Below are 27,827 nucleotides of genomic sequence, written 5' to 3'. Positions count from 1 at the left end.
CTGCACATTCCTGACAATTGCCCGCCCATTTGGAGTTGGCGAATACCCCAATGGTTGCTACTCGGAAAAGGTGAAGTCTTACAAAGACATTATTTCGCTTGCTTTTCTTTCTTGCTTGTTTATACAGTTGGTACAATTTTCTTGTGTTATATATGTTCTCATATTTAGTGATATTGTGCTATTCTATTATATTTCTACGTACCTATTATATGCAAAAATTTTAGATCTCATGATGTTACGGCTCCCAGGACCCCAGTCTCACTTTTCCTCCTCTCTTGGCCTTTATGAAAATAATATCCTGGAATGTAATAGGATTGCGTCCTCCTTCAAAAAGAACGCTAATTCTTAAACATTGAAGAGACTAAGAGTGGACGTGGCACTTTTACAGGAATCCCATTTGTCTGATAATTATTTTAGGTTAAAACGTTTTTTGGGGTAGGCCAGGTATATGGTTCTCCGGCTAATAATAGAAAAGGAGATGTTGTAACCCTTATCCACAAAAATGTTAATCATACAGTCATTTCCTCAAAACTCAGACACAGAGGGTAGAATACACCATATAGTGCTCAGTACTGGCTCTGGCACATTCAGGATTTACAATGTGTATGGTCCCAATTAGGGATGGTCAGAACCGGCCGAGGTTGGGGTTCGTACGAACTCGAACTCTCGGCAATGATTTCCACTGTCTGCCTGCTCCGTGGAGAGGGTGGATACAGCGGGAGGACCGCCTGGAAACCTGGGATACAGCCATAGCCATAGGTTGTATACCAGTTTTCCAGGCGGTCCTCCCGCTCTTTTGTGTGGTGACAGCTCTCCTCTGTATGTGACAGCTCTCCTGTGTATGTGACAGCTCTCCTATGTGTGTGACAGCTCTCCTATGTGTGTGACAGCTCTCCTATGTGGTGACAGCTCTCCTGTGTGTGTGACAGCTCTCCTATGTGGTGACAGCTCTCCTGTGTGTGTGACAGCTCTCCTATGTGGTGACAGCTCTTCTGTGTATGTGACAGCTGTCCTATGTGGTGACAGCTCTCCTTTGTGTGTGACAGCTCTCCTGTTAGTGTGACAGCTCTCCTATGTGTGTGACAGTTCTCCTATGTGGTGACAGCTCTCCTGTGTGAGTGATGGTTCTCCTATGTATGTGACAGCTCTCCTATGTGGTGACAGCTCTCCTGTGTGTGTGACAGCTCTCCTGTGTGTGTGACAGCTATCCTATATGTGTGACAGCTCTCCTATGTGGTGACAGCTCTTCTGTGTGCGTGATGGATCTCCTATGTGTGTGACAGCTATGTGACAGCTCTCCTGTATGTGACAGCTCTCCTGTGTGTGTGACAGCTCTTCTGTGTGTGTGACAGCTCTCCTGTGTGGTGACAGCTATGTGACAGCTCTCCTGTGTGGTGACAGCTCTCCTGTGTGGTGACAGCTATGTGACAGCTCTCCTGTATGTGACAGCTCTCCTGTGTGGTGACAGCTATGTGACAGCTCTCCTGTATGTGACAGCTCTCCTATGTGGTGACAGCTCTCCTATGTGGTGACAGCTCTCCTGTGTATGTGACAGCTCTCCTGTGTGATGACAGCTCTCCTGTATGTGACAGCTCTCCTGTGTGATGACAGCTCTCCTGTATGTGACAGCTCTCCTGTGTGGTGACAGCTATGTGACAGCTCTCCTATGTGGTGACAGCTCTCCTGTGTGGTGACAGCTCTCCTGTGTGGTGACAGCTGTAGTGCTGGCTGTAGGACAGGGATGGATCTCAGGGAGGAAGTGGGGAGGGAGCAGGGAAGGGGCCGGGCCGCACACAACTACAATCCTCCGACTTGTTCTACTTGTCTCGTGGCCGGATAGAATACGAGGAGCCCTCACCCCAGGGAGGTATATGACGCCACCTACAGACTGTCACTGGGAGTCAGGTATATTCTCCTAACCCTGAGATACACTGAGACTACACAAGATTGTATACATCTCACTGTATCCCCCAGACTGTATATACAACTCACTGTATCCCCTGTATATACATCTCACTGTATCTCCCCGGCTGTATATACATCTCACTGTATCCTCCGGCTGTATATATATCTAACTGTATCCCCGTGTATATACATTTCACTGTATCCCCCTGGCTGTATATACAACTCACTGTATCCCTTGGGCTGTATATACTTCTCACTGTATCCCCTGTATATACATCTCACTGTATCTCCCCGGCTGTATCTACATCTCACTGTATCCCCCCGGCTGTATATACATCTCATTGTATCCCCCGGCTGTATATACATCTCACTGTATCCCCCGGCTGTATATACATCTCACTGTATCCCCCAGCTGTATATACATCTCACTGTATCCCCCAGCTGTATATACATCTCACTGTATCCCCTGGGCTGTATATACATCTCACTGTATCCCCCAGACTGTATATACAACTCACTGTATCCCCTGTATATACATCTCACTGTATCCCCTGGGCTGTATATACATCTCACTGTATCCCCTGTATATACATCTCACTGTATCCCCCCGGCTGTATATACATCTCATTGTATCCCCCGGCTGTATATACATCTCACTGTATCCCCCGGCCGTATATACATCTCACTGTATCCCCCAGCTGTATATACATCTCACTGTATCCCCTGGGCTGTATATACATCTCACTGTATCCCCCAGCTGTATATACATCTCACTGTATCCCCTGGGCTGTATATACATCTCACTGTATCCCCCAGACTGTATATACAACTCACTGTATCCCCTGTATATACATCTCACTGTATCCCCTGGGCTGTATATACATCTCACTGTATATCCCGTCTGTATATGCAAATCACTGTAACCCCTGTATATACATCTCACTGTATCCCCCAAACTGTATATATAACTCCCTGTATCCCCTGGGCTGTATATACATCTCACTGTATCCCCCGGCTGTATATTTAAATCCCTTTATCCTCTGTATATACATCTCACTGTATCCCCCGGCTGTATATACATCTCACTGTATCTCCCGGCTGTATATACATCTCTCTGTATCCCCTGTATATACATCTCACTGTATCCCCTGTATATACATCTCACTGTATCTCCCGGCTGTATATACATCTCTCTGTATCTCCCGGCTGTATATACATCTCTCTGTATCCCCTGTATATACATCTCACTGTATCCCCTGTATATACATCTCTCTGTATCCCCTGTATATACATCTAACTGTATCCCCCGGCCGTATATACATCTCACTGTATCTCCCGGCTGTATATACATCTCTCTGTATCCCCCAGCTGTATATACATCTCACTGTATCCCCCTGGCTGTATATACATTTTACTGTATCCCCTGTTTATACATCTCACTGTATCCCCTGGCTGTATATGCATCTCACTGTATCCCCTGTTTATACATCTCACTGTATCCCCCGGCTGTATATACATCTCACTGTATCACCTGGGCTCTATATACATCTGTATACAAGTGTATGTATATACACTTACCTCTCAATAGCTAAACTCAATCAATTGTGCTAGTATCAGTGTAGCCCCTTACCAATTGTGTCCAGTAGGGGGCAGCACAGTCCAGTATCCTGTTATTAACCCCTTACAGCTATGTACAGAAATGTAGTGTGGGAGGGGGAGGCATATATGCACCAGTCGGCACTGCACCATGGGGATACTCCTTATATTAGTGCCCCCTGCAGTAATCTGCAAATAGGCTACAACATTCAAATCCAAATACAACACTGATTGTGACTGCAGAGTACTGAATTACCTCAGAAGCTGGTTCTCCACTGTAAGAGCAGTAAATCTGTGGAGTACTTGTATCAGCCTGGAGTAAGGGGAGGATGGAGGGTATGATGAATAAATGAAGAAATATCCTGTCACAGGCCGAGTGCTAATAACTCTCTCCCTTCCTGAGGTAAAAGCTGCCACAGAGGTTACAGAGAGGGACTGCACCTAAGATAGCCCTTCCCCATGCCAGGAACCCTTCTAAAACATGTAGGGCAGTCTTCTGATACTAGAAGAACTGACCCCAGTAGGACAAAGCTACCAGAGTAAAGGTCTACGTATCCTACTGCGCAGCCCAGGATGAGTGGGAAGTCTCGGGAACCTGCTACACCCAGATAACCAATGCTACCCTAGCAGGAAAAGTAGCTCGCAACTGCAGGGCAGAAGGCGGTCAGACTATAGTCTATACGTGTGTACGAGTATCACTTATCTCTTCTTCTCTACACTCCTGTTCCGGCAGAGCACATATACTACATTGGACAGGGCTCATCTGGCAACTCCTCTCCTCTTCCTTCTCTTTGCAAATCACCTACCTCAACAAAGCACTTACTTCCACAAAGCACCTACTCCTAAAAAGTACTGGTTCTACCTCACTGTCGGCAGCTACCTTTCAGTACAGTATGAAGATTTGCAGTAACTGTATTACGTGTACTGTTCATCTCAAGCCTTGTTCAGTGAAGTGTTCTATTTTTTTACTAAAAGCACAGGAATCTGTCTTATCTATTTGCACCTGCACCCACACACACCACTGTTTTCCTTGGGTTACTTGTACCTTTCTGTGGGTGGCGGTACCGACATCCCGGCTAGGTCCAATACCACTCCAGGTTACTGTGACAAGTGCCCAAGGGACCCTCAACCCGGTGGTTACCGACCAATGGTGATAGCAAACCGGCCAAAACAGGTACCAACATCTCACCTGTCATACCTACGCCCGAGTCACTAGAGTCATCACAGAAGTGGCCGAGTAGCAGTATCGAGAGGAGTAGCTCGACCACCACACACCTAAGGCTGCATTCACAGAAGCTGCGGACCATGAAGCTGCACACTGGAATCACAGACCTCCCTATAGTTTCCTATAGCCGCCTCCTTCATCCACGTCTTCTCACCACTCTTGGTGGAACCTAATGGACTTACCTTTTTTCCTCTGTAACAATGTAACTATGTAATATTCCTTTTCCTCTTTCTTGCAGAGTGCCATCATGTCTGACTACTTTATCCGACTGTACAAGGACTCTGACTATGATGTGGCCAGGGATCTGTTCGCGGGTGGACTCGTAGAGCACAGCAATAAAGCCTTTCACCATGCAATACGGCTGCCATACATCTGCCTTCCGATATTGGCTGTGTTGACCCTTCCAGCACTAAACCTCATCTCTATCCCGATCTCCATCCTTATGGCGGTCATAGCTGTAGTCGCTGTATGGTTTGGTGCCCGTTACATGTACACGTCCTACATAGATCACGCCCTCTCCGATGACATGTTGGACATTCGTGAATATTACCTGCAGCGGGACGGTTACAACTTCTGGGTGGCGGAGTCATCCGATGGTGAAGTCATAGGGACCATCGCTGCTCTTCCTTCTTCTGAGCCTGGAGGAGAGAAACATCTGGAACTGAAACGACTCTCGGTGGCCGAACATCACAGAGGGAAAGGGATCGGCTCAGTGTTGTGCAGGACCCTCATTGACTTTGCCCGGAAGAGAGGCTGCGAGGCCGTGGTCCTCACTACCACCCTATCACAAATAGAGGCACAGAAAATGTACGAGAAGCTCGGCTTCAGGCACACAGACACCTTGTACCTTCTGGGGCCCCTGAGTGAGTTCCTGGGCTTTAGCTTCCTGGCCTATAAATATGACATCCCAGCAGCTTAGTGGTTGACTTCAAGCTTACCCCAAGTACTATCATCATACCATGTGAATTGGGACATACCAGGAGTCCTTGTTGTATTTCATTCCTGGTCTGGTTGTACGGTTATGGAGTCCTTATGTACTTATGGAGTTGGAATCCTTGGTAATCCAATGGTTAAATTTCTATTCTCGGTGGTGTAGTAGTAGTGGTGGGTAAATAATTTCCCAAATATTTCTGATTGTCCAGTGGTACTAATTATATCAATGATGGTCCAGTGGCAATAATAATGTTTCTAGTGTTCCAGTGGTACTAATAATGATCCTGGTGGTCTAGTGGCACTTATAATAATTCTGGTGGTCCAGTGATTTCATTTCTATTCTCGGTGGTGTAGTGGTGGTGGGTAGATAGTTTCCAAGTATTCCTGGTGGTCCAGGGGTATTAGTAAGGTTCTTGTTGTCCAAGAGGCTTCTATAATATTCTTGATGGGGTAAAAGTTTTATCATTTTATCGGTGTTAGTTTTCTAATATGCCTTAAGGTTTATTAATGGGATTTCTAACGTTCCTACGCAGCAGTGAAATATACCACTTATAAAGATGGCCCAGTGGTAGTTTGACTATTTTTAGAGGTCCAGTGGTGCTAAGAATGTCCCTGGTGGTCCAGTGGTGCTCAGAATGTCCTTGGGGTCCATGGGTGCTCAGAATGTCCCTGGTGGTCCAGTGGTGCTCAGAATTTCCCTGGTGGTCCAGTGGTGCTCAGAATGCCTCTGGGGGTCCAGTGGTGCTCAGAATTTCCCTGGTGGTCCAGTGGTGCTCAGAATGTCCCTGGTGGTCAAGTGGTGCTCACAATTTCCCTGGTGGTCCAGTGGTGCTCAGAATGTCCCTGGTGGTCCAGCATTATTTATAATGTCTCAGATGGTCCGGTGGTATTTCCATTGTCCCTGGTGGCAGATATATCTCTGGTGGTTTCATGGGTATGTGTAATGTGCCTATTACTTTTACCACTGGGAGTCCAGGGATGTCTTACAGGCCCACATTCCAGGACTATTCCACACTTGGAGATAGTCCTGAGATTGCAGACAGACCCAGGATAATCTCATTTAGTTTTTTTCCTTGTAACTAGAGATGAGCAAAGCAAATCTGACTAAGGGTGCGTTCACACCTACAGGATCTGCAGCTGATTTTCTGCTGCAGATCCGCAGCAGATTTCATTTAAATAACTGAACACAACACTAAATCTGCACCATCAAATCTGCTGCGGATCTGCTGCAGATCCTGTAGGTGTGAACGCACCCTAAACCTGCGTTTAATTCATCTCGTTGAGATTCGCCAGATTCACTTTGTTAACCTTCGCTAATCGTTTGCAATAATTGAACATTCGTTCTATAATCGTTCAGTGGAATTCCCCATTGTCCATTCTTTTACTGGGATCAGTTGGAGTAAACAATCGCAGTAATGAACGTTATAACGACTGTAACTAACGACTATTGTTCTGTGTGAGATTTGTTTGTAAACAAATTTCTGAGTGATTCACTTATCTCTACTTGTAATCAATCTGTACAAAAGACTGAAAAATAAACCACCTATTAATAAACCACATACTAAAAATCCACCTATTAATAAACCGTTTACTAATAGACATCTACTAATACACCGCCTACTAATACATCACCTACTAATACATCTACTAATACACCACCTACTAATACACCACCTACTAATACACCACCTACTAATACATCTACTAATACACCATCTACTAATACACCATCTACTAATACACCATCTACTAATACATCACCTACTAATACACCACCTACTAATACACCACCTACTAATACACCACCTACTAATACACCATCTACTAATACATCACCTACTAATACATCACCTACTAATACACCACCTACTAATACATCACCTACTAATACACCACCTACTAATACACCACCTACTAATACACCACCTACTAATACACCATCTACTAATACATCACCTACTAATACACCACCTACTAAAACACCACCTACTAATACACCACCTACTAATACATCTACTAATACACCATCTACTAATACATCTACTAATACATCACCCACTAATACATCTACTAATACACCACCTACTGATACATCTACTAATACACCACCTACTAATACACCACCTACTAATACACCATCTACTAATACACCACCTACTAATACATCACCTACTAATACACCACCTAATACATCTACTAATACACCACCTACTAATACATCACCTACTAATACATCTACTAATACACCGCCTACTAATACACCATCTACTAATACACCGCCTACTAATACATCACCTACTAATACACCTCCTACTAATACATCTACTAATACATCATCTACTAATGCACCATCTACTAATACACCACCTACTAATACACCAGCTACTGATACATCTACTAATACACCACCTACTAATACACCACCTACTGATACATCTACTAATACACCACCTACTAATACACCATCTACTAATACACCATCTACTAATACATTGCCTACTAATACACCACCTACTAATACACCATCTACTGATACATCTACTAATACACCATCTACTAATACACCATCTACTAATACATCGCCTACTAATACACCACCTACTAATACACCACCTACTAATACACCACCTACTAATACACCACCTACTAATACACCATCTACTAATACATCACCTACTAATACACCACCTACTAAAACACCACCTACTAATACATCTACTAATACATCATCTACTAATACATCACCTACTAATACACCACCTACTAATACACCACCTACTAATACACCACCTACTAATACATCTACTAATACACCATCTACTAATACACCACCTACTGATACATCTACTAATACACCACCTACTAATACACCACCTACTAATACATCTACTAATACACCATCTACTAATACACCACCTACTAATACATCTACTAATACACCACCTACTAATACACCACCTACTAATACACCACCTACTAATACATCTACTAATACATCATCTACTAATGCACCATCTACTAATACACCACCTACTGATACACCATCTACTAATACATCACCTACTAATACATCACCTACTGTTAGTCTCACCATGGGCAGCAACATATTAAAGGCTATGTTTGAGTGGAATACCACTTTAATGTCACTAATACACACTATAAGGCAGAAATAACCAAAATCATCTGGGCTAAAACTGTCTGATTTGCCCATCACAGCAAACCACAGCTCAGGTTTTATTGTAGCAGAGGAATCTGAGAAATGGAGACAAATATTGAGACTTGTGTGCGAGGGTAAGCTCCACAAGGACCTCATAGCTCTTCTGGTACCTGCATGGGCCTGAGGCTCCTCTTGTCACGTCTCTATTCAGACCTGCATCCTGCCATAGTAAACTGCAGCTCAAATACACTTTTGCTAAAGACAGCCACTGGGACATGACCAGTGTGAACATAGTTCTTAAGGCGAGAGAGAAATTTGACTCTCAACACATTGATCAGGTAGCATATCCTGAGACCCACTACCTCCCGTCCTGGGGGTATCCTGAAAAACATCTTTACCTTTATGTTATGACATATTTTATTGAAATTAATAGGAGCTACAATGTCCTATGGTAAGTTGTGAGTTCCTCCGCCCTGATTGGGTAAGTTATACGTAAGCCTGTAAGAAGATTATCTGCAATATATTATAAAGAAGGGATTAGCCAAGATCGCCGCGTACCTGTGTTTTCACCCGACTGGTGGTTTTATGCTGTAAATCTCCTCCCCGGGACAGGGTTCACGTGTCCTAATGTAAACTCTGACCACCGCGCTTCATACTCCCGGGCTGGATGGTTATATTCTCATTGTAAATACCTTGTATGCAATATTATATAATGTAATAAAATATATGACCTCCACTAGTCCAAAGGGCAGAAAACGGCGAGTGAGTGTGGAATCGCTCGCAGAGTGGAGTCGGGGCTCTGAGTAGGTAAGTGGGGATTATTGTACAGAGTGTGATGTAGGGGAGTGCTCAATGGCTGGCACTGTGTTTGAGGGCGCACTCTGGGGGGGGGATATCTATGGTGCACTCTCTGCTGCACTAAGTGTCTAGTAGTGTGTATTTGGGCATATCCTCTGGCTGGTAGTATGTATGGGGCATGCTCTGGCTGGTAGTATGTATGGGGGATTCTCTGTCTGATAGTAAGTATGGGGCACTCTCTGGCTGGTAGTATGTATGGGGCACTCTCTGGCTGGTAGTATGTATGGGGCACTCTCTGGCTGGTAGTATGTATGGGGCACTCTCTGGCTGGTAGTATGTATGGGGCACTCTCTGGCTGGTAGTATGTATGGGGCACTCTCTGTCTGATAGTAAGTATGGGGCACTCTCTGGCTGGTAGTATGTATGGGGCACTCTCTGGCTGGTAGTATGTATGGGGCACTCTCTGGCTGGTAGTATGTATGGGGCTTTCTCTGGCTGGTAGTATGTATGGGGCACTCTCTGGCTGGTAGTATGTATGGAGGATTCTCTGGCTGTTAGTATATATGGGGCACTCTCTGGCTGGTAGTATGTATGGGGCACTCTCTGGCTGGTAGTATGTATGGGGCACTCTCTGGCTGGTAGTATGTATGGGGCACTCTCTGGCTGGTAGTATGTATGGGGCACTCTCTGTCTGATAGTAAGTATGGGGCACTCTCTGGCTGGTAGTATGTATGGGGCACTCTCTGGCTGGTAGTATGTATGGGGCACTCTCTGGCTGGTAGTATGTATGGAGGATTCTCTGGCTGTTAGTATATATGGGGCACTCTCTGGCTGGTAGTATGTATGGGGCACTCTCTGGCTGGTAGTATGTATGGGGGATTATCTGGCTGGTAGTAGGTATGGGGCACTTTCTGGCTGGTGGTATGTATGGGGCACTCTCTGGCTGGTAGTATGTATGGGGCTTTCTCTGGCTGGTAGTATGTATGGGGCACTCTCTGGCTGGTAGTATGTATGGGGCACTCTCTGGCTGGTAGTATGTATGGGGCACTCTCTGGCTGGTAGTATGTATGGGGCACTCTCTGGCTGGTAGTATGTATGGGGCACTCTCTGGCTGGTAGTATGTATAAGGCACTCTCTGGCTGGTAGTATGTATGGGGCACTCTCTGGCTGGTAGTATATATGGGGCATTCTCTGGCTGGTAGTATGTATGGGGCTTTCTCTGGCTGGTAGTATGTATGGGGCACTCTCTGGCTGGTAGTATGTATGGGGGATTCTCTGGCTGGTAGTATGTATGGGGCACTCTCTGGCTGGTAGTATGTATGGGGCACTCTCTGGCTGGTAGTATGTATGGGGCACTCTCTGGCTGGTAGTATGTATGGGGGATTATCTGGCTGGTAGTAGGTATGGGGCACTTTCTGGCTGGTGGTATGTATGGGGCACTCTCTGGCTGGTAGTATGTATGGGGCTTTCTCTGGCTGGTAGTATGTATGGGGCACTCTCTGGCTGGTAGTATGTATGGGGCACTCTCTGGCTGGTAGTATGTATGGGGCACTCTCTGGCTGGTAGTATGTATGGGGCACTCTCTGGCTGGTAGTATGTATGGGGCACTCTCTGGCTGGTAGTATGTATAAGGCACTCTCTGGCTGGTAGTATGTATGGGGCACTCTCTGGCTGGTAGTATATATGGGGCATTCTCTGGCTGGTAGTATGTATGGGGCTTTCTCTGGCTGGTAGTATGTATGGGGCACTCTCTGGCTGGTAGTATGTATGGGGGATTCTCTGGCTGGTAGTATGTATGGGGCACTCTCTGGCTGGTAGTATGTATGGGGGATTCTCTGGCTGGTAGTATGTATGGGGCTTTCTCTGGCTGGTAGTATGTATGGGGCACTCTCTGGCTGGTAGTATATATGGGGCATTCTCTGGCTGGTAGTATTTATAGGGCACTCTCTGGCTGGTAGTATGTATGGGGCACTCTCTGGCTGGTAGTATGTATGGGGGATTCTCTGGCTGGTAGTATGTATGGGGCTTTCTCTGGCTGGTAGTATGTATGGGGCACTCTCTGGCTGGTAGTATGTATGGGGGATTCTCTGGCTGGTAGTATGTATGGGGCACTCTCTGGCTGGTATTATGTATGGGGTACTCTCTGGCTGGTAGTATGTATGGGGCTTTCTCTGGCTGGTAGTATGTATGGGGCACTCTCTGGCTGGTAGTATGTATGGGGTACTCTCTGGCTGGTAGTATGTATGGGGCACTCTCTGGCTGGTAGTATGTTTGGGGCACTCTCTGGCTGGTAGTATGTATGGGGTACTCTCTGGCTGGTAGTATGTATGGGGGATTCTCTGGCTGGTATTATGTATGGGGCTTTCTCTGGCTGGTAGTATGTATGGGGCACTCTCTGGCTGGTAGTATGTATGGGGTACTCTCTGGCTGGTAGTATGTATGGGGCACTCTCTGGCTGGTAGTATGTTTGGGGCACTCTCTGGCTGGTAGTATGTATAAGGCACTCTCTAACTGGTAGTAGGTATGGGGCACTCTCTAGTTCTCATTCTATATGGGGCACTACTATCTCGCTCACATTGTGTTTGTGGTACCCTCTAGCTGGCATTGTTAATGGGCACAGCCTCTGACTGATATTATATACGGCGACTGTGTATGATCTTCTCCAAGTTCTCCCGATTTTGTAAACACATTGGCTATAATCTGTTAGTAACAGAGAACGTTCTCCAGCCATCCTGGACTCTCAGGTGTGAGGCCTCCGTCGGTGTCATCCGCAGTCCAGGAGAGATCATCTGCAGAAATCAGTCTTAGGCTGGGTTCACACTGTTTTGCAGTCCATTTAACGAAAAACTGGATGCATTTGTGTTCAGGGGCGGATTACCCTCACCATAGGTCTTGGGCTGTTCACCAAGCTTGCCCCCCCCCCCCCCCTAATTATGGCAGCAGCATTCACATTATTCCAGACTTCAACCAGACCCCTACATACAGATACTGGACCCCAAAATTAGTTCATACCCCGAATTACACCAGAATATCAGAATATCCCCCATTGCCCCCCCCCCCAATACTTTGCTCCCATGACCCTGCTGTCTTTTGTCCCCACACTCACCCTAGACTTGTCACCCTGTATCCCCCCGCCCTCACCCTAGACTTGTCACCCTGTATCCCCCCGCCCTCACCCTAGACTTGTCACCCTGTATCCCCCCGCCCTCACCCTAGACTTGTCACCCTGTATCCCCCTGCCCTCACCCTAGACTTGTCACCCTGTATCCCCCCTGCCCTCACCCTAGACTTGTCACCCTGTATCCCCCCGCCCTCACCCTAGACTTGTCACCGTGTATCCCCCCGCCCTCACCCTAGACTTGTCACCCTGTATCCCCCCCGCCCTCACCCTAGACTTGTCACCCTGTATCCCCCCTGCCCTCACCCTAGACTTGTCACCCTGTATCCCCCCTGCCCTCACCCTAGACTTGTCACCCTGTATCTCCCTGCCCTCACCCTAGACTTGTCACCCTGTATCTCCCTGCCCTCACCCTAGACTTGTCACCCTGTATCTCCCTGCCCTCACCCTAGACTTGTCACCCTGTATCCCTCTGCCCTCACCCTAGACTTGTCACCCTGTATCCCCCCGCCCTCACCCTAGACTTGTCACCCTGTATCCCCCCGCCCTCACCCTAGACTTGTCACCGTGTATCCCCCCGCCCTCACCCTAGACTTGTCACCCTGTATCCCCCCTGCCCTCACCCTAGACTTGTCACCGTGTATCCCCCCGCCCTCACCCTAGACTTGTCACCCTGTATCCCCCCTGCCCTCACCCTAGACTTGTCACCCTGTATCCCCCCTGCCCTCACCCTAGACTTGTCACCTTGTATCCCCCCGCCCTCACCCTAGACTTGTCACCCTGTATCCCCCCTGCCCTCACCCTAGACTTGTCACCCTGTATCCCCCCGCCCTCACCCTAGACTTGTCACCCTGTATCCCCCCTGCCCTCACCCTAGACTTGTCACCCTGTATCCCCCCGCCCTCACCCTAGACTTGTCACCCTGTATCCCCCTGCCCTCACCCTAGACTTGTCACCCTGTATCCCCCTGCCCTCACCCTAGACTTGTCACCCTGTATCTCCCTGCCCTCACCCTAGACTTGTCACCCTGTATCCCTCCGCCCTCACCCTAGACTTGTCACCCTGTATCCCCCTGCCCTCACCCTAGACTTGTCACTCTGTATCCCCCCGCCCTCACCCTAGACTTGTCACCGTGTATTCCCCTTCCCTCACCCTAGACTTGTCACCCTGTATCCCCCCGCCCTCACCCTAGACTTGTCACCCTGTATTCCCCTTCCCTCACCCTAGACTTGTCACCCTGTATCCCCCTGCCCTCACCCTAGACTTGTCACCCTGTATCCCCCTGCCCTCACCCTAGACTTATCACCCTGTATCCCTCCGCCCTCACCCTAGACTTGTCACCCTGTATCCCCCCGCCCTCACCCTAGACTTGTCACCCTGTATTCCCCTTCCCTCACCCTAGACTTGTCACCCTGTATCCCCCGCCCTCACCCTAGACTTGTCACCCTGTATCCCCCTGCCCTCACCCTAGACTTGTCACCCTGTATCCCCCCGCCCTCACCCTAGACTTGTCACCCTGTATCCCCCTGCCCTCACCCTAGACTTGTCACCCTGTATCCCCCCGCCCTCACCCTAGACTTGTCACCCTGTATTCCCCTTCCCTCACCCTAGACTTGTCACCCTGTATCTCCCTGCCCTCACCCTAGACTTGTCACCCTGTATCTCCCTGCCCTCACCCTAGACTTGTCACCCTGTATCCCCCTGCCCTCACCCTAGATTTGTCACCCTGTATCCCCCCGCCCTCACCCTAGACTTGTCACCCTGTATCTCCCTGCCCTCACCCTAGACTTGTCACCCTGTATCCCCCTGCCCTCACCCTAGACTTGTCACCCTGTATCCCTCCGCCCTCACCCTAGACTTGTCACCCTGTATCCCCCTGCCCTCACCCTAGACTTGTCACCCTGTATCCCCCCGCCCTCACCCTAGACTTGTCACCATGTATCTCCCTGCTCTCACCCTAGACTTGTCACCCTTTATCCCCCTGCCCTCACCCTAGACTTGTCACCCTGTATCCCCCTGCCCTCACCCTAGACTTGTCACTCTGTATCCCCCCGCCCTCACCCTAGACTTGTCACCGTGTATCCCCCTGCCCTCACCCTAGACTTTTCACCCTTTATCCCCCTGCCCTCACCCTAGACTGGGCACCCTGTATTCCCCTTCCCTCACCGCAGACTGGGCACCCTTTATCCCCCTGCCCTCACCCTAGACTGGGCACCCTGTATTCCCCTTCCCTCACCCCAGACTGGGCACCCTTTATCCCCCTGCCCTCACCCTAGACTGGGCACCCTGTATTCCCCTTCTCTCACCCCAGACTTGTCACCCTGTATTCCCCTGCCCTCACCCCAGACTGGGCACCCTGTATTCCCCTTCCCTCACCGCAGACTGGGCACCCTTTATCCCCCTGCCCTCACCCTAGACTGGGCACCCTGTATTCCCCTTCCCTCACCCCAGACTGGGCACCCTGTATCCCCCTACCTTCACCCCAGACTTTTCACCTCGTATCCCCCTGCCCTCACCCTAGACCGGTCACCCTGTATTCCCCAACCCAGACTGGTCACACTGTATCCTCTTGCCACCACCCCAGACTGGTCATCCTGTATGCTCCTTCCCCCACCCCAGATTGGTCATCCTGTATGCTCCTTCCCCCACCCCAGACTGGTCACCTTGCCCCCTATTTTTACTGATTCTCCTCTCCTGTCCCTTTGGAGTTTTGCCCTGATTTGTGCAAATTCACAGTAAGTGCCAGGAGACAATACACCACTGACCACGCAACTCGGGGGCCGCGGGCTACTACCCAAAATGGACCTATTATAATCCGCTACTGTGTCTGTGCATTTGTTTCGGTCTGAAAAAAGATTTAAAAAACGGATCAAAATGCATCCATTTTTCATTTTTTAAGCGTTCACAAGAGAAAAAAAAAGTCCGGATGCATTTCGGTCGCTTTTGTGATCCTTTTTTCTTTTTTATAATGGAAGTCAATGAAAACCAAATCGAAACGTATGCAAATAAATGAACCCGATTTTTCTTTCCATTAAACCAATCTATTAAATGGACGGCAAGAACTCAATGTGACCTCACCTGTAAACCATCAGCTGATCCCCATCATTTACAGTACGAGGAGATAAGGGCTTTATGGTTCTTATCCTGCTGGTTAATGTGTAGACACTGAGGACCCTTCATTGCAGCTGAAGGTCACGTTATCTCCATGTAGCTCCTGACATGCTGAACGTGTCTATAGGGTTACATGGTGGCCGGCAGAAGTGGCTTTTATGGCTCTGGGATACATCATATCATACAAAAACTTAGAGTTTGTCCAGGAAAAATTTACTTTTCCCCTATCCACAGGACAAGGGAAAAGTAAGAGATTGCAGGGGGGTCCGACCTCCATACCCCGCGCTGATCTCTGTATCGAGCCCCGGCTTATTTGTTATGAATATAGCCGCAGGTACGGCACATGACCCACAGCTCTATTCATTCCTATGGAGCCATCGGAAATTTTTCCTGGACAATCTCTTTAAGTTTAGAATAATTTAGTGTAAAGGGGAACTATCAGCCGGTTACACGAATCTAACCTGCTGATAGCTTCCTAAAGGGCACGGGGCACCAAGCAGGATGGTATGTCTCTTAACTTCATGCTCAGTGCCGTTCCTGTGCTGTTAGTTGTGCCCAGTAAGCCGTCCCTCCAAGCACCTCCCCCCACGCAGTGAACCACCCCCCTAATATTTATGGGGCAGAAGATTTCAGAATAAACAGCACAGGAATGGCGCTGACGATGAAGGTAAGAGATATACCTTCCTCCTCAGTGGCCCCGTGCCCACTAGGGAGCTATCAGCAGGTTAGATTTGCCTAACCTGCTGATAGTTTCCCTTTAAATAGATATCAAACACCAAATGTTTGACAGACGTCAATATATGACATCTAAACTTTTAAAATTGTGGAAAGAGGCCTAAAATGTGTCAAACTTGTCCTCCCCTGAAAATGTCTACAATGGTCATGTGAGCACTAGACCCGGGGCATGGAGCATTGGAAGAAGGCGTTTGGTCTTATCGGTCACATTCTCCATCATGTGGACGGCCAGGTGCCTGTGTGTCACTTAACTGGGAAGAGATGGCACCAGGATGCACTATGGGAAAAAGACAAGATGGTGGGGGCAGTGTGGCAATGTTCTGCTGGAGACCTTGTATCACCTACCTACCACAAAGGTCCAGTAGGCTACGTCAGCTTTATCTGCTCTTTGCCATCACTGGGCATAGTCATAGTCCGAGCAGCTGAAGGACTTCTTGATAAATAATTGGTAGAGTGTGATCTACCCAGATGTAGGCAGGATAGGTCCCTTGGGTAGTTATTGCCCCTCTTAGGGTTTTAGCAGACCATCATCTTGTAGACTGGACCTTGTAAGAAAAGAATCAGTCTCTGACAGGAGCAGGTACCTGGCCACAAGGAAGGAGAGCTGCTGCCAAAATGACAGGTGCTCTGCTCCACAGCCAGGACTTCCCCCTTCCCAGCTCCTCGCTGTGTATTCATCTGCACTGCAGCGTCTGGTGACTATCACTAGAGGCTGCAGTGCAGAGGAAGATGCAATACGGACAGAAGCGTGGAGGAGTACGTGTTGGGCTGTGTTCCCATACTGCATTTATGTTAAAAACATGTGATGGAAATGCAGCCTTTCAGCACTTTGTGGGCGGTGTTTCCTGCTGTGCTAGCTGCAGCTTTTAGCAAATACGCTTGTGGACTGGGGGCAGGGCCAGGTCCCAACGGTAGTGTATGTTTAAGTCGACGCGGTTAGCACAGCAGGGAAGAGTCCCCTCCATTTCCTTTTCTTCTCTCTCTCTCTTGTGTTTCAGAAACCAATATCCTGAAGACTATGTCGGATTCAGTGGACTACGTCAATGACCAGCTTTATTGGTCATGGAGTGATGTGGGGATGCTTTTTTAAAATATTTTTTATTCTCTGTGTATGTTTTCTTACTCACTTTCCAAGCTTAGAAGTGGAAGCTTTCTGATTGGTGGCTTCCATTACTAGGCTGCGGCTTAGTGTTAGCCTGTAAAATTGCTGTTATGGACAATTTTTCCAACATCTATTCAGTGTCCTTTGAGTTTGTGAGGAAAGAGGGGGAGATTTTCTTTCCTCCATGACTGCTACCTCCCAGCATATAAGCAGCTATATGCATATCTCCCAACTTTTGCTGGAAAGAAAGAGGGACGTAGCCACGCCCATACCTGCGCTCTATAACTCCATAGCCACATCACATAGTAGCATTATCAAATATTATCACCACACCTTCACCACATAGTTACTTATACCATCTTACCAGTGCTAAATAACATCCACTATGCAAATACTAATATTCCCCCATACTCTGGCCCATATGGAGGCAGATTCTGCACACCATAAAAGTGATTACAGTGCAGTTAAATCGCGTGACTCACAAGTGACGTCTTCTCTGATCGGAGTAGCTCACTTTCCTTTTTTTTTCTTCTCCATCTGGCCCAATCATTATGAAGACTTCTCCTGGCAATGCCTCGTCAATCTGCCAGACAAATATTTTAGGCTCTTTGAACTTGTCACCATCCTCACCATCTACACAAAGTCCCCATCTGTATAAGCCCCTTCCCTCTGGTAATAAGCCTCCCATGTAAGCCCCTTGCCTCTGGTAGTAAGCCCCCCCTCTGGTTATAAGACCCCCCACGCAAGCCCCCCCTCTGGTAATAAGCCCACCCTGTAATAGGCCCCCCTCCACCCAATGTAAGCCCCTTCCCTCGGGTAATAAGCCCTAGCCCCCAATGTAAGCCCCCTCTGGTAATAAGGCCCCCCCCCCATGTAAGCCCCTTCCCTCTGATAATAAGCCCCCCCTGATAATAAGCCTCGCCCCCCCAATCTAGTAATAAGCCCCCTCTATGTAAGCCCCTTCCCTCTGGTAATAAGCCCCCCACTATGTAAGACCTTCCCTCTAGTAATAAGCCCCCCATGTAAACCCCATATACTCACCTGACTCCTCCAGTGTCTTCTCTTCCAGCTCTCAGCGACGAGTGACGTCATCACTCGCCCGGAGCTGGGGAAGGAAGCGACTTCTTGTGGCCGAGGCAGAATGATGCCTGCGGCCACAAGACAGGGTGAAAAGCCAATGCGGAGTGGAGAGCCAACGGCTCCGGCTCTGCAGTGGACACTGTGAGCCGCCGGGTGCTGATAGTGATGCTTTAAAGAGGTTATCCAGCACGACAAAAACATGGCCACTTTTCCCCCTCTCTTGTCTTCAGATTGGGTGGTGTTTAAAACTCAGTTCTATTGAAGTAAATGGAGCTTAACGGCAAACCATACCTGAACTGGAGACAAGAGAGAAAGAAAATTGGCCATGTTTTTGTAGCGCTGGTTAACCCCTTTAACTATGAACACCCATGATAAGCTCTCACAGTAAAAGCGTCACTGTCAGCACCGGATCAGGGGGGCAGTCAGTAGCACTCCCGGGATACACGCGTGCGGGTGGGGGGTTGGATGGTATTTAGAAGGGACACATGCAGGTAGGGCATTCCAGGGATAAGCAAGGGCAGTTGGAAGGTATGGCTATCCCTCCACCAGCCCTGACCTAATCAGGGATGACAATCCTGCAGGTATCACTTTGCAATGTACATTGCACAGGCTAGGAACGTGTGTGTTTAGGGGCACAACTGACGAGAGAGAGGGGACGGGGAATGAATAGACGGGGCAGGCGCTTGCAAAAGGGGCACAGATTTGGACATCACAGGAGTCAAAGCGCATCAAGGGAAGCCAAAACCGGAAAGTGAAGAGACCGGTGCTAAGGTGGTCTACGAACAGAGGGATAGTAAGTATGAAACCCCCCCATTAATTTAGTTTTGGTTAGTTGCATTTTGCTCTTTCTTGCAGAGCGCCACCATGTCTGACTACTTTATCCGACTGTACAAGGACTCTGACTATGATGTGGCCAGGGATCTGTTCGCGGGTGGACTCGTGGAGCACAGCAGTAAAGCCTTTCACCATGCGGTACGGCTACCACACATCTGCCTTCCGGTATTGGCCGCCTTGACCCTTCCAGCTCTAAACCTCATGTCTATCCCGATCTCCATCCTTATGGCGGCCATAGCTGTAGTCGCTGTATGGTTTGGTGCCCGCTACTTGTACACGTCCTACATAGATCACGCCCTCTCTGACGACATGTTGGATATTTGGAAATATTACCTGCAGCGGGACGGTTACAACTTCTGGGTGGCGGAGTCATCAGATGGTGAAGTCATAGGGACCATCGCTGCTCTTCCTTCTTTTGAGCCCGGAGGAGAGAAACATCTGGAACTGAGACGACTCTCAGTGGCCAAGCATCACAGAGGGAAAGGGATTGCCAAAGCATTGTGCAGGACCCTCATTGACTTTGCCCGGAAGAGAGGCTGCGAGGCTGTGGACCTGACCACCACCCTATCACAAATAGAGGCCCAGAAATTGTACGAGAAGCTCAGCTTCAGGCACACATGCACATTTTATCATCCAGGTCTGTTGTCTAAATTCCTGGACTTCAGGATCTTGGTCTATAAATATAACCTCCCATCCCAGGAGTAGGAAACGCTAAGCCTGCAACATCTGCTCCATAGTCGTTGACGTCAACCTTGCTGGTTTCTTCGCTACCTCAAACCGTATTGCAGGAATATTGATAGTATATTAATAAAATGGTATTAACATGGTGTATTATCCAGTGGATGTTGTAACGCCCGGAGTAGTGGATCCACTGGACCGGCACCAGCGATGGCACAAACCTCACCAGGGAGCGGAGTCTAAGGGGCCGCTGGTTTTCACCAGAGCCCGCCGCAAGGCGGGATGGACTTGCTGCGGCAGGCGACCCCCAGGTCGCTACCCCTGGCTTGGTTGCTGGTGTCGGCAGGCGAGGCGTGGCTGGAGATGGCACAGGCAATAGTCTGCAGATGAGAGAGCACGTGACAAGCTGGACACAGGAACAGGTGGAGTGACAGGGGAACAGGAACCAGGAACAGGGACTAGGGACCAGGTAACGGACAGGACTCAGGAACAGGGACTAGGGACCAGGTAACGGACAGGACACAGGAACAACAGGGAGCTGGGCCAAACGCTATGGGAAGCATGTAGAGGCTCCAACCCAGGGGACAGGGCATGCTGGGATTTATAGGGGAGTGATTAGGTGCAACTACCAATTAGGAGCGCACTGCCCCTTTAAATCTGAGACAGCCGGCGCGCGCGGCGCCCTAGGTGGGGGGGACGCGCGCGCCGGCCGGCACAGCGGGAGACAGGAGCGTGGAGAGGTGAGGCGCCCCCCGGGGCCGAGGTGATAGCAGCGCCGGGTCCCCGACTATGGACACCGGCTGCTGCATGGGGCAGGAAGCGGTCGCGGCGGCGGCCCGGAACGCGGGACGCCGCCGCGGCCGTGACAGTACCCCCCCCCTTTGGCCTCCCCCTCTTTCTTGCCTGCAGATGGCACAGGAAGCCACAAAGTCTTTGACATCTTGAAACAGACTAGGCCACCAGTAGTGGCGAGAGATCCGTTGGCCGGTCTTACGGACTCCAGGGTGCCCGGCTTCCAACGAGGAATGACCCCACTTCAAAATACCTCTTCGAAGCGCAGGGTGAACATGAGTCTTTCCGGGGGGTACTCTCTGAAGCGAGGAGGTGACGACTGGTGCTAGGCGATCAGGCGGTAAAACATGGCAAGGGACTGTGGGTCTGTGGACGAGGACCTTCTGTAAGTTCTTCCGGTGGTGAGAGGACACGACCTTAGTCTTGGGTACGGGGAGAGGGTACACCTCGGCAGAGAAGGCATCCGCCGAGTCTTGGTCTTCTGCCGGTAGGCCGGATAGAGGCTTGGCCGGGACAGGAAATGACATAATACACTTGGTCTGAGGTGACTTGAGACACTGGTGGGAACAGTCCTGACCCCAAGTGAGAATCTCCCCGGTTCTCCAGTCCAGCTGAGGGGCATGTTCTTGTAGCCACGGGAGTCCCAGGAGGACCGCGGGGGAAGAATGGGGCAGGACGTAGAAGGATATCTCTTCTTGATGTGAAGGACCCACCTGGAGGACTAAAGATGCGGTCTGGTAGTACACACGGTCGGTAAGAATTTCGCCCGTGACCGAGGAGATAGTCAGGGGCCTGGCTAGTCGGGTCACGGGTAGCCGCCATCTTTGGACCAATGTTGCCGCAATAAAACTGCCTGCTGACCCAGAATCGAGGAAGGCAGTAGTCTGATGATTACGTCCTGAGAGAGTCCGGATGGAAACTGGCATAGACAGACTTGGAATGGTGGCATTCACACCTAGGGACACCTGTCCCACCGGACCTAGGTGCGAGCATTTTCCGGATGTTTGGGGACGTAGGGGACATCCCAGCCGGAAGTGATCGGAACCCCCGCAATAGAGACAGAGATTCTGCTCCAGGCGCCGGATTCTTTCATCAGGCGTCAGGTGAGCCCGTTCCACCTGCATAGGAATCTCAGGAGAGGGTTGGGACATCGAAAGGTCAGGATTCTGGAAAACCGGCGCCAGCTGGGGATGGCGACGGGAACGGGTTAGTAAATGTTCATGCCGAACCTCCTCCTCCCTCTCCGAAAAACGAGTATCAACTCGGGTGGCCAGTAGAATGAGTTCGTTCAGGGAGGTAGGCAGGTCTCGGGCAGCGAGCACGTCTCTCAACACGACTAGACAGGCCCTTCTTGAAGGTGGCCAATAGGGCGGCCTCGTTCCAGTCCAATTCGGCTGCCAGGGTGCGGAACTGGATGGCGTAGTCACCAACAGAGGAGCTGCCTTGAGAGAGGTTGAGGAGAGCAGTCTCGGCTGAAGAAGCACGGGCAGGTTCCTCAAAGACGGAGCGAAACTCGAATAGGAAGGCCCGGAGATTGGCAGCAACTGGATCATCACGGTCCCACAGTGGCGTGGCCCAGGCCAGGGCTCTACCTTCTAATAGGCTGATGATGAAAGCCACTTTAGAGCGCTCGGTGGAAAACTGACTACTCAAAAGTTCAATGTGCATGGTGCACTGAGTCAAGAATCCTCTGCACAACTTAGTGTCCCCAGAGTACTTGCTTGGGAGGGCCAGTCGGAGTGAAGAAGAAGCGTCAGGAGGTGGTGTGCGCTGGGCAGTAGTCTGCTGCTGTAAGGCGGCAGTGAGTTGCTGGATCTGCTGTGACTGCTTCTGGATTTGTTGCGCCTGCTGAGTGACCACTCTGGCGACATCACGGAGATCAGGCACCTCGCCGGGATCCATGGTTGGAGCCTACTGTAACGCCCGGAGTAGTGGATCCACTGGACCGGCACCAGCGATGGCACAAACCTCACCAGGGAGCGGAGTCTAAGGGGCCGCTGGTTTTCACCAGAGCCCGCCGCAAGGCGGGATGGACTTGCTGCGGCAGGCGACCCCCAGGTCGCTACCCCTGGCTTGGTTGCTGGTGTCGGCAGGCGAGGCGTGGCTGGAGATGGCACAGGCAATAGTCTGCAGATGAGAGAGCACGTGACAAGCTGGACACAGGAACAGGTGGAGTGACAGGGGAACAGGAACCAGGAACAGGGACTAGGGACCAGGTAACGGACAGGACTCAGGAACAGGGACTAGGGACCAGGTAACGGACAGGACACAGGAACAACAGGGAGCTGGGCCAAACGCTATGGGAAGCATGTAGAGGCTCCAACCCAGGGGACAGGGCATGCTGGGATTTATAGGGGAGTGATTAGGTGCAACTACCAATTAGGAGCGCACTGCCCCTTTAAATCTGAGACAGCCGGCGCGCGCGCGCCCGAGGAGGCGGGGACGCGCGCGCCGGCCGGCACAGCGGGAGACAGGAGCGTGGAGAGGTGAGGCGCCCCCCGGGGCCGAGGTGATAGCAGCGCCGGGTCCCCGACTATGGACACCGGCTGCTGCATGGGGCAGGAAGCGGTCGCGGCGGCGGCCCGGAACGCGGGACGCCGCCGCGGCCGTGACAGATGTTTGGAGCATGTCATATTTTCCATAAAGATGAACGGTGTAGTTGTGTGACTGGGGAGTTCTTCAGTATTCCTGGTGGTCCAGAGGTTTTAATTCATTAACATTCTTGACAGTCTAGTAATCATGGTTATGTAGTTTCCCAAATATGTTTGGTGGTCCAGAAGTACTTATAACATCCCTGATGAACTAGAGGGCTTTGATTTTCATTCTTGGTACTTTTATTATTTCCATGTTGATCTTTCTCCTTGGTAGTCATGTGGCATAATTTTCCTATTATACTTAGAGGACCATTAGTACTTTTAATGTCCCTGGTGGTGCAGTAGTGTTTAGAATTTCCCTAATGCTCCTATGGTGTCTTCATATATGATGACCCCTCTGATATTATTGGGTTGAGGGGGGGGGGGGGAGGCTAATTTGATGTAAATGAGGGGCTTGTTGTTCATGGCCACTTTCAAAAATTTGAGCCATGGGTCGTGTAGCCTACGTAAAGCTGCTGGGTTGCTTTAGACTTAAGGCTAGAGATGAGCGAACCGGGTTCGGGTTCGAGTTGATCCGAACCCGAACGTTCGGCATTTGATTAGCTGGGGCTGCTGAACTTGGATAAAGCTCTAAGGTTGTCTGGAAAACATGGATACAGCCAATGACTATATCCATGTTTTTCACATAGCCTTAGGGCTTTATCCAAGTTCAGCAGCCGCCGCTAATCAAATGCCGAACGTTCGGGTTCAGATCGACTCGAGCATGCTCCAGGTTCGCTCATCTCTACTTAAGGCCCTTTAACATGGATCGATTATCATTAATAAACTCATCGAGAAACGATCATTTAGCCGATAGTGGTACATTTGCTTTAAATGGCTGCACAAACAATGCAGCGATCGTTCGTGCACCCTGGCCATGTGATTTATTGTGCCTTGTTGTGTAAGTGATCACCAATTTTGCTGATAGTATCTCATTTGCTTCCTTGCACAGCCAATTATTGGGCCACGTTAGTGTAGGGCTTCACCACTTATCCCTTTAAAAGGGACCTCTGCATCATCACCCTTAGTGTGGTCTCCAAAAGCTATGCCTGAATCATCCTTGTGTGGCAGCAAAGGAACAGACAGAAGACATGGTCCATCAGGCAAAGGTTCGGGCAGAACAGAGTAGAGTAATGTAACATCACTTTTGCTCAGTTGAGGAAGACCAGCATGAGAGTCTCTGAAGTAAGCTATGACTACATGACGACAGGGCATTTATGGGGACAAAGTACAGTGTGCACTTGTCCAAGGGATGCCAAGCCAGAGGAGGAGAATGCCAGCAGGCAAGACCAGTGGCATAGTGTGAGGGGGAAGGGCATGGGGGATTTTGTCCCCCCTTGGGGGGAGGGGGGTTAAGTACCTACTAGGGGCATACTGGGGGAGGGGGGTTAATGACTTACTAGAGGCATGCTAGGGGGAGGGGTTTACCTACCTACTAGGGGCATGCTGGGGGGAGGGTGGTTAACTACTTACTAGGGGCATCCTACCTGGGGGAGCATCACTGTAAGGTAAAAGTATTCTGAGCTAATGGAAGTCCTGGATCCTTACAGATCTACCAGTAAAATGTCACCAGTTGTAATAAAGGAAGAAACATTTACAGTTATTCCCCCGTAACACAAAAAGCTGAACCGCTCGAAACATTTTGAATCATGTAACAGTGGAAGTGGATGGTGAGTTTACATTGTGAGTCATTGGCATCTAGAATGTCTGCTGTGCCTGAATTATAAAATAGACATTCTCCCAATAACAAAATAGGCATAATTTCATATAATGGGGTGAAATTGGACCCATCGCTGTACCCCAAAAATGCAGCTAAACGTCACTAAAGTGTGCCTTAAAGTGTCACCAAAAGAAAACTTTTGTAAGAGTGTTAAAATTTCAACCAATCCTAGAACAGGCATAGGGAGATGTGATCTATATGTCTGTGAGCAAGATGGCCCTATAGACTTATGATATGTGGCCTTATTGATCATATGAGTCGGGGATAAAAAAAACTTTAGACTTCTTTAGGCTGGGTTCACACTACGTATATTTGAGGCTGCATATTTGAGGCTGTATAGCAACCAAAACCAAGAGTGGATTGAAAACACAGAAAGGCTCTGTTTACATAATGTTGTAATTGAGTGGATGGCCGCCATTTAATGGCAAATATTTGCTGTTATTTTAAAACAACGGCTGTTGTATTGAAATAATGGCCGTTATTTACTGTTATATGGCGGCCATCCACTCAATTTCAACATTGTGTGAACAGATCCTTTCTGTGTTTTAAATCCACTCCTGGTTTTGGTTGCAATATGAGGACCTGACAAGAGGACCAAATACAGCCTGAAATATACATAGTGTGAACCCAGCCTGAGACTGTAAGAGGAAAGTTAAGAAAATCAATAGATACACAGGGACAATGTGTTACGCTTTCTGGGCACTGCTTTGCAAGAAATGTTTGTCTCTACACATGTAGTATACAATATGACTCTTTCAGGGCAGTGTTTGGCACAATGGTAATGACTGCTACTCTTTGGAATCTTTTTGTTACGATATGCAGTAAACACAAAATATCATTATATGATCAATACAGGGGGCTATGTAGAAATGGGGTGAGATTGGACCCATCACTGTACCTCACAACTGCAGCTAAAAGTCCTTAAAGTGTGCCTATCACCAAAAGAAAACTTTTTTAATGTCACACAGACATGTCATAAGTCCTTCTCTTTGGGGTCTGATTTTTTAGATTACAACCAATCAAGAGAAAAGGTGTAGAGAGATGTGCACTCTGTGTATATGTGCACTCTGTGTATCTGTGCGAGCGCGACAACCACATAGACTTACATTGAACCCTTCTCGGTCATGTGACACTTTCTGGGCACATGGTGGACATGTTTGGCTCTATGTGAGTAATGTATGGATCTTTAAGGGCAGTGTTTGACACTATGGTAGTGAGTGCTACATTAGGCACAATATGGCATTATATGGGCTGTATGTGCATATGCATGTCTGTATGTCTGACTGTGAGAATGTGCCCATGTAAATCTGTTTATGTGCTAAGGACCCAGTCAGAAATGGAACTGGTCAGCTAAAATGAGTCTGCAAGCTTTGACGCATTCACACTTACAGATTTCTTCTTGAATTAAAGGGGTTATCCAGCGCTGCAAAAACATGGCCATTTTCTTCCAGAGACAGCACCACTTGTGTCTTTGGTTTGGGTGCAGACTTGGTTGCATTGAAGTGAATGGAGCTTAATTGCAAACCACACCTGAACTGGAGACAAGAGTGGTGCTGTCTCTCAAAAAAAGTGGACATGTTTTTGTAATGCTGAAAAACCCCTTTAAGTTGCAATAATAATATGATCTTACGCATTCTCAGTACATTATAGAGAGGAGATTTGCTATACATGATCAGTTGCTTAACTCACAGTTTCCTTTTTCTTGAAGGAAAACATGTTCCAATACCAGATCAGGCTCTACAAGGACTCGGACTACGAAAGGGTTCGGGAGATCTTTGCTAATGGATTAACAGAGCATACCAGGACAGCCTTCCATATTGCCCTTCGTCTCCCACGTACCGGGGCGTTTCTTCTTGTGACGTTTCTTCTTCTCTTCCATCTCACCGGATCATTCCTGATGTCCATCCTAGGACTGATCTTTGATATAGGGCTCCTGTATGTCATCCATAAATACATCTACTTGATCTACGTCTGGCACTGTCTTGATGACGACATGTCGGATATACAGAAGTATTATCTCCAACGAGATAGCTGCTGCTTTTGGGTGGCGGAGTCTGCAGGAGAGGTGGCCGGGATGGTAGCCGCTGTTCCAGCCCATCATCCTGGAGGAAAGAGACAGGTAGAACTCTTGAGGCTGTCAGTTCCCAAAAAATATCGGGGCAAGGGAATTGCTAAAGCCCTGTGCAGGACGGTCATTGACTTCGCTCGAGAGAGAGGATGTGAGGCGGTGGTCCTCGAGACCTCAAGCCCTCAAGTTGATGCTTGGAAGATGTATGAGAAGATGGGTTTTAAGAAAACTAGAACTGCCTTAGCCCCGGCTCTGATGGCAAAAATCGTTGGCTTCACAGTATTGTTCTACTGCTTTGACCTTCCCATTCGCAGGTGAAAAATAAAGAAACCTTTCCAAGTC

General features: G+C 48.9%; 1 protein-coding gene across 6 annotated transcripts; it reads left to right on the top strand.

Moving 5' to 3' along the window:
* The first annotated feature begins 48 nt into the window (after positions 1–48).
* Positions 49–27,827, top strand: LOC138797245 (probable N-acetyltransferase CML1). Of its 6 annotated transcripts, none has more exons than XM_069977130.1 (3): positions 49–70; positions 4,965–5,589; positions 27,126–27,296. In XM_069977130.1, the coding sequence occupies exons 2-3, from the start codon at positions 4,974–4,976 to the stop codon at positions 27,197–27,199; spliced, it is 690 nt and encodes a 229-aa protein (XP_069833231.1). In that variant the 5' UTR covers positions 49–70; positions 4,965–4,973; the 3' UTR covers positions 27,200–27,296. The 6 variants fall into 6 exon arrangements, with proteins under 6 accessions (XP_069833231.1, XP_069833230.1, XP_069833233.1 ...); XM_069977129.1 differs by lacking the exon at positions 49–70 and adding an exon at positions 1,792–1,867; XM_069977131.1 differs by lacking the exons at positions 49–70; positions 4,965–5,589 and adding exons at positions 8,695–9,623; positions 19,616–20,231.

This window comes from Dendropsophus ebraccatus, chromosome 7 (genome assembly GCF_027789765.1).
Source record: "Dendropsophus ebraccatus isolate aDenEbr1 chromosome 7, aDenEbr1.pat, whole genome shotgun sequence".
Lineage (NCBI taxonomy): Eukaryota > Metazoa > Chordata > Amphibia > Anura > Hylidae > Dendropsophus > Dendropsophus ebraccatus.
This window is presented reverse-complemented; position numbering and strand designations above follow the sequence as displayed.

Coding starts and splice junctions, on each gene's coding strand:
- LOC138797245 (XM_069977130.1), top strand. CDS start 4,974: ATGTCTGACTACTTTATCCGACTGTACAAGGACTCTGACTATGATGTG. Junction 5,590..27,125: donor GTACCTTCTGGGGCCCCTGA/GTGAGTTCCTGG, acceptor TTTTTCTTGAAG/GAAAACATGTTCCAATACCA.